The following is a 12,475-nucleotide window of genomic DNA, read 5'->3' on the forward strand; positions in this document are numbered from 1 at the left end:
TAGAAGAAAAAGTATGGTTTTTGAAGCAAGAAACAGGTGAAACAGAGATGGTTGCTACATTTTTTTGCTCTAGATAACTTTCGCTTGGGTAGTGGATTTTTTCTCATTTGATTCTTTGGTTCATCTTTTCAACATAATCTATCAAACACGAAAAGAAAACTCAGCAACAAAATACATATTACCTCTCTCTCTAGCTTCCCTTATTTTTATTTATTATTATTATTATTATTATTTTTTGGGTAATACAAAAACGGTTGTCATTTAAGTTGTCATTTAAGTAGTACTCTTGTAAAGGTCGACCTTGTTGAGAGGATAACATGGAATGTTGTGAATCACAAAGCTGCCACATTATCAAGGCTAGATAATTTCTATAGTGCATGACTTGAAATGGCAACATTCGTTGTTCGAGTTTCACTCGAATTCAAATCCTTATTTTTTTTATTTCTTTTTTCTATAAGTGGATGTTATTTATCATTGATGGAGTCCATAACCACTATAGGCGACAATGGGTACTTCTCAAGTAGAGATTTTTTCTTTCGATCATATTTTGATTTTTGTCGAAATGAAATTGGGAAAATAGAAGAAAATGCTATATAAACAATAATTCTTCAAATATTATTAGTAGTAATTATGTTACACCCAATACATGTGCAGATTGTGTGCAGAACTATGTTTATCTATGACTGGATGAATATTATTTTATTTATAAAAATACTTCAATTGAGACTATACAGGACTAATTAAATACAATATTGACAATGATTTTTATAGTTAAAAGAATTATACATGATTTCATTTCCATTTATTTTGCGGAAAATGAAATATTCTATTTAATATTGTATTTTATTTGTAGTTCATATTTTCCTTCTTTATTTTGTTTTTAAATCTTGAAAGATAATTAAAAAAAAAAAACCTAATTAGTCCATTTTAAAACCTAATATCCTTGGTTCCAGAAAAAACTTGTGTAGACGCCATATATCTACGTGTAGTAGAATTGTTCACTTAAAACATATTGTGATTTCAGAGACGGATGGAGGGGGGGTTGGGCAGGGCTATAGGCCACCTCTCACTCAGGTCCAAGAGCTTTTTTTTAAGGTATTATTTATTTATTTATTTTTATAAAAAAATCAATTTTTTATGTGTAAATTTTTTTTTTTCGTATAGTAGTTTGGTTTGAAATTTTGTAGCCCGATCTTGAATCCAATCATGTATCCGTCCTTGCATGATTTGAATAAACAATTCTATCACGTGTGTATATAAAATCGTCCACTTAATTAATAACATAAAAAAATAATTTTGAAGAACATTATTTATTTGAGATGTAGTAATTTGAATGGACGACTTTACCATGGGCACGTATATAACTGTCCACCTAAAAATGAGGAAAATAATAAAGATTCTGAGGGGGCATTTTGGAATATCAGGTGACTCCCCCCTCATAAAACACGTACCTACAGCCGTTTTAGCCATTATTATGTTAGACTAGAATTTCAGTTCTAAAACCTCTAAATCTTCCTATTTTCTTCTTCGGCAAAACCAAAAAATAGTTTTCTGAAAAAAAATAATAATAATAAATCTCTCGCCTTCGGTGGTAAACGATCTTCTTTTCGTAGACTTAAAGAGATATATCTGTCTATATATGCATGCATGGCTTCTCGATTATACAGTTTTGATTTTTGCCCAATTTTTTTATTAACCGGTTGAATTTTCTTATTTTTCAGATTGCGGCATTCTCATGGAAGAACAAAACAATCATAGCATTTTGACACGTGTGATGGCAGGGACGGCAGAGCAGGTGGCGGTTACGGCCATTGGAACGGAGGAATATTTGAACAATGGTGGCAATGGAGAACCGGGGGAGTCGGCGATGAGTGTTACAGGCGGTTCAGAAGTGGACTTACCGGCCAAAAGAAAAAGAGGAAGGCCCAAAAAGCAGCTACCGGAATTGAAGCAAGAATTCTTGATTTCACCGGAGTCTTCTGCCCCTCCAAAACGGGGTAGGGGCCGTCCCAAGGGTTCCGGCAAGTGGCAAACATTGGCGGCTTCTTTAGGTAAATTTTAATCTAATTGATCAATTTAATATAATTTTCACCTTTGGAAACATGCATGGACATAAATTTGTGATTTGCTATTGTCAGTATTATTTTTATTAATTGGTTATGAATTGTACTGTGCAATAAAATTGGTAATTTTTTTTTTTTTGATTAATACCTTGTGACTTTTATTGTCTAAAATGTTTCTTTAATTGGCTTTTCATTGTATTTTATTTGATTATTTTTCATTTGTTTGTTTATTGACATTGACTACCATAGACAATGCTGATGATAATATGCAACGATAATTTTGCATAAAGCGTCTATCAGTGTCTTTTTTAAATACATAGACAAATAGTGAAAAATGCCAATCTTGAGTACGGTAGGAGCATGGGGAATTTTCGATAGAGTGATGAATGGCATTGGAAGAACTTCCATAAGTGTCTTTTTAAGTACGAGCACAAGCGGTGAAAAACACCAATCTTGAGTACGGTAGGGGCATGGGGAATTTTCGATAGAATGATGAACGGCATTGGAAGAACTCCACAAGTGTCTTTTTAAGTACGCACACAAGCATTGAAAATTACCAATCTTGAGCATGGTAGGGGCATGGGGAATTTTCGATAGAGTGATGAACTACATTGGAAGAACTTCCATAAGTGTCTTTTTAAGTACACACACAAGCGGTGAAAAATACCAATCTTGAGCACAGTTGGGGACACGAGGGATGAACTACATTGGAAGAACTTCCATGCATTTCTTGTGCAAAAGTGGCTTACTCATGAAGATTATTTGCAGTTATTATGACTTGGCTGCGAATAGCTGCTTTTTGGGGTTTTTTCGATTGTGTTATTATTTAGATGTTTGTTTCTAGGATGCACGTATAGATTGGTTAATTATTTACTTTTTCAGATAGATTTTCATAATTCTGTGTAATAGATTAATTCCAAAAAGTTATTGGGATTTTATAAAAATGATTACATATTACATGTCACATCATTCTTGTAAAGTTTTAATTCATATAAAAACATTTGATTGCATATAAAACATCCGTAAGTGACATTTTAAATATGCCAACAATCAGGAAAATGCCAATCTTGAGTAGGGTAGGGGCGCACTGAGTTATCAATAGTGTGGTGAACTGTATGGGAAATTTTTTTCTTCTGTGCATTTGTTGTGCTAAAGTGGCTTATTCATGAAGATTATTGTTTCATATGCTGATGGAGATTACAATGATGGTGAAAAGGAAATCAGCCCTTTTTTGAGTACATGACACATCATTATTTTTTCAGTGTATATTATTTTGAATTCGTTATCCTTCTAATACTCGAGAATGAAAATTGCTGAAGACATTCTACCTATCATCGAGTCAATGCTTTCTCTTAATTGCAAATACAATCCTCATCCAACTTGCATCAACTTTAACATTCTGAAATTTTTAGATTTAATGTGATCTCTTTGTCAAACGAATTCTTGTTTCAACAAAAGGAAAAAGCAGAACTTTTCTGAATAATTATCATCTTTGCCAATTCTGTTTCTATGGTTTTTATGATCAATGAAGAAATTCAAATCGTGAACTTAGTTGAAGATGACTTGGTTTCAGTTAGTCTTTCACAGATATTTATGTACCTAGACAGTCTAAATAGCACGACAATACAATACTTTTTAATTCTAACACACAATTCTCCTAGACCATTATTTTTTGTTGATTATGGTGTTATAATGTGAAAATGTGAAGTTTTGTAAACTGGACAACCTGAAACTCAATAACACAAAAACACATTAAACAGGCTTTGGATTATTGTGCTTTCAAACCAGCACTTTCAAAGATTGTTAATTAGGAGTTGCCGTCTCACATTCTCACCCTTTTTTTAATGAAGGAGGGGAAGCTGTGGACACTGCTGGAAGTGACTTCATTCCTCATGTGGTTACTCTTCAAACAGGCGAGGTAAAGTTTCTCAGAACCAAGAGCTTATTACCATCCTCACTTGTGAAAGTATCTTTTTCATCCGTTTGCGCATTTTTTCACTAGTAATTGTCACAAAGAAACACCGTCTTTTATTCTGCAGAATATCTCTCAACATATGTGGTCATTTTCTCAAAGGACTTCTGCATCAACTTTCATTATTTCAGCTTCTGGCACTGTCTCCATTGCAGAAATTTGTCATTCTAGTTCTTTTGATGGCATCATAAGATATGAGGTATGATACTATATATACATTTATTTTTGCTATTTATCTTTTGACGTTATGTTACTGCTGATTAACTTGGGCCCTATAAAATTACCAAGGGCTCTTTATTCCAGCTATGTATATTTCATCTGTGTAGCCACACAGAAGCATCACGGATTTGAGTTTGCTTCATTCTCTAAGAAGGTTATCTCTTTTATTTCACTTGCCCCAAAGTTTTTCCCCCCTTTTCATTTACCTGCTATGTAATGTGTATTACAAATTCATCCGATGAGGACCCTCTAATTCCCATTATATATGAGGATATAATTTCCACAGACAAGCCACTGTCTCTCTATTTTTGATAAGGTCGATTTTGGTGATTTATGCTAGCAACTATAATGTATTCCTTTTATTAGTTTTATTAGTTTTATTGATGGGATTTTCAGTTCTATTAAAAGTAGGGTACTAGTTTTCTTTATTTTTAGGATATTTTATTGAAAATCTTAAGCTTCTAAGCTTTTCTCTTGCTTACAAAATCTTTTCTGCTGGTGCACCAAATTGGTATTGGTTTACCTATGGGCAATAATCTACTTTGGCATGATAAAGTGTTCCAATTTCCAATACTTCATCATAATAACATCCTTCTTTAGAAACATGACCCCCCATTGTTGGATGAAGTAAGAAACAAGTTTTATCATGGACTTATCGAAGATCTAAGCAGGATATGTAATGAAGCACATTGCTTTCATTATATGATGAGTTTATTAATCTTCAATTGACATATCCAATTTGAATCTTGACAAGATTTTTAGAACTTGATGCACCATCAACAAATTATGCAAGAGCATGATAGATTGAGTGACACTGAGAATATGGTGTTCAAATCATTAACGAAAGCTTTAAACTTGAAAACCGAAAAAACACTCATTACAGCACAAGCTTGTGTGGATTATAAAAGTGTACAAAGGTTGGGGTATGCAAAATTTCACTTTCTAATTAAAAGCACTAAAAAGATGTGGTCATATTGATGTGGTAGAAATGAATAATTGTCAAGTAATTTTTCTGTGAACATGGTGCTATGATTTAGATGCCACTTACATAGGGAGAGATAACATACATATTTTGGTGATATGGTAAGAAGATTGTTTTGTTGCCCTCTAAGAAGCAATTTGAGAATCTTATTGTAGAACAAAGTGGGAGAGATTTATGAGGCAGATAGTGAAACTGAAAATATGTTCAAGATGACCACGATGCTATTGACTGACACTGCAATAGAGGTAGAAAAGTGCGTGGCTGACTTGAAGAGGCTTCCATTCAAAAGAGATGCAATTCTTGCTTTTTGGTTTTATATGTCATGAGTTTTTATTTTATTTTTAGTAGTTTTTGATTCAAATGTTCACTATAAAAATCAAAAGTTTTCATGGACCAACTTGTTCTTCTTGGAGCCAGAAGTTGTCTTCATGCTGTGAAGGACCATTTTTCTCAGCTGATTTTCCCTATTTCTGAATGAGAGTACAGTTGAAATGAAAAGCATCTTTGAACCTCTTATGAGCTTGTTGGTCTTGAAACCAAAAGATGTCATTAACTTGTCAAGGATCTTTTTACTAGAATTGTTTAGCCCTAATATCAAAGCAGTTTTTATATAGAAAAGGCCACAAATACTGCACATAATAAACACAAGATGAACTCACCACTCAGAATCCAGTGTTTTTATGGCCCTTGGAGACTCAAAAATTAAAAGAGATCTGTTAATTCTAATTGTTCGGTCTTTTTTTCTTTTCTTTTTTTCGGCACAAGGGAGAATTAGTCATCACATTCATTTATCATGCTTGGGTTTTAAGAGGAAAAAGCTGGATAGATAAGTTGGATAACTTGTTTCTCTTGAGCAAAGTGCTCTAGTTCTTCAAAGAGCTGGAAAACCACCAAGCCTTTATTACCACTTACAGATTAGTATGGAATTGAATCCATTGTTGGGAGTATTGGGTATTACGTATCACTTGGAGCTTGGCCATTGGCTCAAAACTTTTTCTCTATTCCTTCTTACCCTGAAAGAGCTCAAGAAGCAGTTATGACAGATAACATATTTTGGAGGAAATAGTCATATAGTCCTTATTTTTTAAAACCCGTGAGAATAAATATGATAGAACAAATTAAGATCTTGTTGTTTAAGCGACTAATGATCTGTGGATGCTACTGCTATGTATCTATGACCAGTAAGTAGCAATGAAAGAGCGTCTGAATGGCAGCATAATCTCTTTACTTATTCTGCATGTTACCTTTTCACATATTTCACGAAGGGTTCGCATTAATTTCTATTTATATCTCATTCTTCTTTTCTTTCAGGGTCAATTCGAGATTGAAACTCTAACAGGATCATATGCATATAATGAAATGGGGGGTGTGCGCCGCAAAGTTGCCCTTTTGAGTGTTCAGTTAGCTACTCCTGAAGGGCGTCTTTTTGGTGGCCGTGTAGCAGGTCTACTAATCGCAGCTGGGCCAACTCAAGTAAGCTTCACTTGTCACAAAGAATTTCACTTGTTAATTTTGGTTTTTTGTTGGCCCTAATAATGTGCTAATAGAACTTTTATGAAACAATACTTTTGTGCAATTACGTTTTGATGATTCTGTTTAAGATTTATGTAATTTGACTTTGATTTCCCAGTTTGAGATTTATGTGAAGGTTTTGTCTCTTCATTTTTATAGCTCGTAATAGCAGCTTTCAAGCAAAACATGGGGGAGAAAATGAAGCGTAGGTATCTCATTGAACCTCCAAGGCCTAATAATGGTGTAGCAGCAACAACGTTACCTAAAGGAAACAAATTATTCGTTTCTGAAGAGAACCATATCACAACTACTCCGGCCACGGCTCCAACAAGTGATGCAGCACATAACATCATCAACGGTCGCGACCCAAATCATACTTCAATTCAGCCTTTTGATTGGAATTCCACAAGACCCTCTGAGCTAGCCTCAGAACATGTTATGTCAGACGTTGATGCTGGTTCTACTCTTGCACAAATAGTCTCTCCACATGAACAACTCCCACGCCTGCCATCTCCTTACATCCCCCTTCCACCATCTTTGTAAGAACTCCAAGAGCAGTCTTATCTTTCTTCACATTTAAAGATTTGGTAGTAGACTAGTGAATTAGGAGTTTTCTTCATTAGCTTCTTGAGCTGCAAATATTGGCTACATTTTCATGCCAGATGGTGTTTTTATCGTTTGTCTTTATGCCTTGAATTGAACTTATATGGAATGTTTGGTATATTGAATTGAATGACTACACTCGAATGGTGATGAAATAAGAAAATTGTTACAATTTTATCATATAACGCTGTATAAAAGTGCCCCGTACGATCATACATTAGCAAATAATCGGTATGTTTTTGCATCAAGACTTATTTGTCTCGCTGCAGCAACTGCAACTATGACTCCTAATGTGACAAAAACCACGGCTACTGTGACATTTAACCAGAAAAGAAGACCCTTCTTAGATGGTTTAAATGTTAGGTTGACGAAAAAACAAAAAAGGACGAAATCTAGTGGTATAAAACCAAAAGCCCCAATCACTGCATTGATGTCACCGAAAAATGGAAACATGGCTGAAATAGTTGTTGCTATAATGACCAAGAGTGACCTCGATATCACTCTTGGCACAACATTACGCAGTGAGAATTCGCCACTTTTAGGGTCTGCAAACGTTCGTTCGAGCACCTCATTTGTGGGCTGCAAGTAGACCTGCACCAAACACAATTGATGTAAACAAAAATATAGGAAAATTCTAGATGTAGTGTTCATGTTGATGCATAGATGATACCTGTAGATAAATTGCACAAACATTTTTCAGCACCTGATTGGCTGTTTTAACTTTGTTTTTTTGTCCAAAATCCAGTGAAACATTCCCATGTGGCATTCTGTAAACTTATCTATGCAATTTGTATGTACATGTAGCATTGTTCGTGTTTATGCAAGGTACTTGCCACAGCAACAATTGATAGCTGGAGAATAGTGAAAGCATTGGTCATGAGAATAAACTATTTTGGCACTAAAGGTTTGCCATCATCCATGAAATTGGTGAGAATTAGGCCATCAGCTTGATTGCCAAATGCCCAATACCCAGAAATGGCTACACTGAAGAAAGTAATTGTCACTACACACTGCCACTACACCATAGCAAACACATAATCCCTTGAACATCTTCCCCTTAACCGTGGAGCCAATGCTGCCTACAGTATAATAAAATCTTTTCAGTTCATCGGAATAGGAATTTACATAGAAAAATGATATTTTATCAACGGTTATGATTAACACCAATCTAGGTGACAGTAAAATCCACAATTGGTGAATGGAAAACCTGAATTTCTGGAATAATCCCATTTCCAAATGTGGTAGCAATTATGGCCAATGCATTAAAAATGCCAAAAATTCGAATATCATCCTCGTTGCTAAGAGAATAATCTTTCTTTGGCCCCTTAGACGAACTTCCTGATATATTTTAGAAGAATGTCAACAAAATTTCATGATTATATCTAATTCTAAGTAACAAATATTGGGTTATTGATGTGAGATACCAATGTAGATGGATCCAGCAGTGGCACAGGCGCTGTAGGCAAGGCATGGTACTAAAGAACCAATTGATATGCCTTAAGGAGTGAAAAGATTGGATTTGAGCTAAAATCAACATTAGGCAACCAAATATCATTACAAATTGATAAAGCTTCATATTTCCATCTGGATTTGACAATACGTAGATTGCCTGCACAAAATGAGTAATCACAAACTTTTATTTTCTTCCCAATAAACTTTATCCAGATAATTTTTTAACATTCCGTGATTTTATAAATTCTTTATACGAACTAGTCTCGTGGACCAAATGTAACTTAAAAGCACTCAGTAGTTGAAATTTTGTTTGAATTTACCTAATAAGATCTTTGAATTAAAAAGGATAAATTGCATGAACTGTCCTCAAAGTAAACCTGCATTTGCACTTCTATCCACAACATTTTCATTTTCTTCTTGACATTAAGCTCAACTTTTTGTTTTTATTTTTTAGTTGAAGTGCATCACTTTTCACGGTTTTAATTAACGAGAGAGAGAGAGAGAGAGAGAGAGAGAGAGAGAGAGAGAGAGAGAGAGAGAGAGAAGGGTCTAGAGAAAATTTTGATTCTTGATTCGGTTATTAAACTCATTAGTTGGATTAGTTAGTGAGTTAGAAAATCAGTTAGGAGCCTTTGGTTCTAACTAATTTTCTGGTAGTTGTTGTAGCTGAATATTAGATGTATTTTCTTGTAAATCTCTACATTCCTATGCCTATAAATAGGATAGAGGGCTGAGAGCCTAAGAATGTGAGCAAGTCTGAGAACGTAAGAATGTGGGGGAACACATTCTGTAGTTAAGAGAAAGTGAGGTTGAGAGAGAGAATTTTCTGTAGACAACTTCAGCAACTATCTGTGTAAACTTTCTAAGAGTTTTAAATTTTGATTCTTGATTCGGTTATTAAACTCATTAGTTGGATTAGTTAGTGAGTTAGAAAATCAGTTAGGAGCCTTTGGTTCTAACTAATTTTCTGGTAGTTGTTGTAGCTGAATATTAGATGTATTTTCTTGTAAATCTCTACATTCCTATGCCTATAAATAGGATAGAGGGCTGAGAGCCTAAGAATGTGAGCAAGTCTGAGAACGTAAGAATGTGGGGGAACACATTCTGTAGTTAAGAGAAAGTGAGGTTGAGAGAGAGAATTTTCTGTAGACAACTTCAGCAACTATCTGTGTAAACTTTCTGAGAGTTTTCTGGTTGTTCTCGGGTGAGTGATGAGTGCTGTTGTTGTGTAATTCAAACACTCCAATAATTCCTCTTGTAATGGCAGATTGACTGGGGTTAAATCCCTGCAAGTTGGTTGATGAAATTTAGTTCCATCTTGGAGACCCTGGATGGGGACCTCTGCTTCTTTACTCATAGCAAACCTCTTCAAGAAAGTGATTTTGAATTCTCGCCAACTCTTTATGCTCCCAGGTGGTAGCCTACTGTACCAAATTTTAGCTGCTCCACCAAGTGTCATGTGAAAGGCTTTGCATTTCACCACTAAGGTGGCACCTCTTAGGCTCATGTGAATCTTATAAGTACTCAAATGCTTTTTCAGGTCGCTTCTCCCATCGTATTTTGGTATCTTCGGCATGACATCGTGGCTAGGTACCTGTGCATTCCTCAGTTCTCTTGAAAATGATAGATTTTCATCATCATCGTCCAAGTCACAAGACTTCTGCTATTCATTTGAATCATTGTTCTCATCAACCTCATATCTAGGTGGTGGATGAAAAGAACCTGCTTGGTTCCTAGCCTCCTCTTCTCTCCTTTTGCGCCTATTCTTAGGTGGATCAACACGAGGATATTTTCATGCCTTTTCTCTGGCTTTTGAGTTGTAGAAAGTGGGGGGTTTTGGCCTCATGCAAGGCTTACGAAGCTGTTGTTGTTGCTAGTGCCTCGGTTCGATTGGGCTAATTCTATCAAATATGCGATTGGCTCATATGTTGGTGGGAAGTTATCCTCCATGTTGTATGGGACCTCGATGGGTCGACCGGAAGCATAGTTCGAGAAAATATCAACTTCTACTTCTCTTTCAATGGGGCTAACTCCCCTACCATGCCTAGAAGATGTGGTTCGTTGGCTTTGAACCTCGTCTTCCTGCTGGTATTGTTCTTAGGGCGCATAGGGAGAAGTAGGATAACCTCCCTGGTTCTACATTTGCATCAGAAGTTCTTGTATGGCCATGTTTTAGTGTGTGATGTTTCTCCGCTGCTGTTGGGTTGTGTGCCCATATAGTATATTTTGCTATGATAAAATAATCATTTATTATAAATAACTTGTGGTTTTATTTATTACATTATTTATTATTGAGTATTCAAATTAAAGTGCCTATGATTATTTGAGATAATATAAGTTGGATACTTGCGTTGAGAAGTACAGTGTGACACAACTTATATTTTGATCATAAATAATTTGTTCACAACCCATATAAGAGTTGGCACCTTGTACTGGAAGGTTGTAGTGTTGACCGATTCACTATTCAGGTTTGTGATTTGTTCTTATCACAGAAATAGTTAAAAGTAACACTAGTACACTTGAAGTGTATTAAAGGGACTGCGTGTCGAATATTAATTCTATAGTATGATCATGCGGAGAATTAAATTTCACTAAATCGCCATGTATTTCATCTAAATCCCTTGACAAGACTATGTATATCTTTTCGTGATTTTAATGGTTCTTTGATTTATCAATGAGTGAGATCAATTTGATTGGTCAAATATCTCGATGAATTGAGAACTTGAGAATGAGCGAAGTAGAGAACATGAATTCGTGTCGGGAACATCACCCTGGAAAATGGGTAAAGTGATTACTTAAGTATTTTCTATTAAAAGGTTAAAATTTGAGTTCAATGTCTAGCGACGGGTAAACTTCGACATCTATAATTAGTTCACAGGATCGTTGAAGAAAATGAAACTTAAGTTGGTAAGAATAATTAGAAGGGGAAAACGATCATTTATGCTCGTACCTAATTATTGAATTTCGGACGCGAATAAAATGTGTGTACAGTAGGCCAGAGGAAAGTATTACAGATTTATTGGCGTATGTGATCTTATATATTCCGAGAGTTCAATCTTTTGTCTTTAGTAGAAAAAATAAAAACAAATAATTAGACAGGGTTGACTTATTGAAAATTGGATAATATATGTCCTATTCGATTTCTATGGTAGCTCCATAAAGTATTGAAACTTAATTACGGTAATTATCAATAGTTTTGGACTTAATTATAATTACAATAAAGTTTTATACTTAGTTGTAATTACTACGAAAGTTGTAAACTTAATTATAGTTGTAACTAAAGTTCTAGGACTACACGTGTAATTAAATGTAAACTAATTGGATTTGGACTTTAATTTTAATTAGGACTCCCATTTGAATGTGAAATTATTATTGTATAAGGATTGGAACTCTTCTATTTCTATAAATAAAGATTAGATGGATTGGAGACATCCTATGGAATGGAATTGTATAATATTCATAATACATAATTCTACGGTGTTCAAATTTCGAAGAGAAAAAATTATTTTTCTGATTTTTCAATTGTCCAGTTCAAGAATTAGTTTCTTGATTAATTAAAAGAAGGTGCCCACCCACTGGTGTAGTCTTGACTTTGGAGAATACCATAGAATATTTGGAGGTTTGAAACATCAAGTTCTTAGAATTAAAAGGCTGAAAGTTCGTGATCCAAAA

General features: G+C 34.8%; 1 protein-coding gene and 1 pseudogene across 1 annotated transcript; one reads left to right on the plus strand and one right to left on the minus strand.

Annotated features, from left to right (window-relative positions):
• Positions 1–1,460: 1,460 nt before the first annotated feature.
• Positions 1,461–7,428, plus strand: LOC111386654 (AT-hook motif nuclear-localized protein 9-like). Its single transcript, XM_023011116.1, has 6 exons — positions 1,461–1,591; positions 1,722–2,051; positions 3,914–3,981; positions 4,103–4,234; positions 6,548–6,709; positions 6,908–7,428. Exons 2-6 carry the CDS (start codon positions 1,736–1,738, stop codon positions 7,289–7,291), a joined length of 1,062 nt encoding a protein of 353 aa, XP_022866884.1. The 5' UTR covers positions 1,461–1,591; positions 1,722–1,735; the 3' UTR covers positions 7,292–7,428.
• A 115-nt stretch (positions 7,429–7,543) lies between these two features.
• Positions 7,544–9,186, minus strand: LOC111386647 (annotated as a pseudogene).
• Between the last annotated feature and the right edge of the window lie 3,289 nt (positions 9,187–12,475).

Source organism: Olea europaea, unplaced genomic scaffold (genome assembly GCF_002742605.1).
Source record: "Olea europaea var. sylvestris unplaced genomic scaffold, O_europaea_v1 scaffold364, whole genome shotgun sequence".
Taxonomy (NCBI): Eukaryota; Viridiplantae; Streptophyta; class Magnoliopsida; order Lamiales; family Oleaceae; genus Olea; species Olea europaea.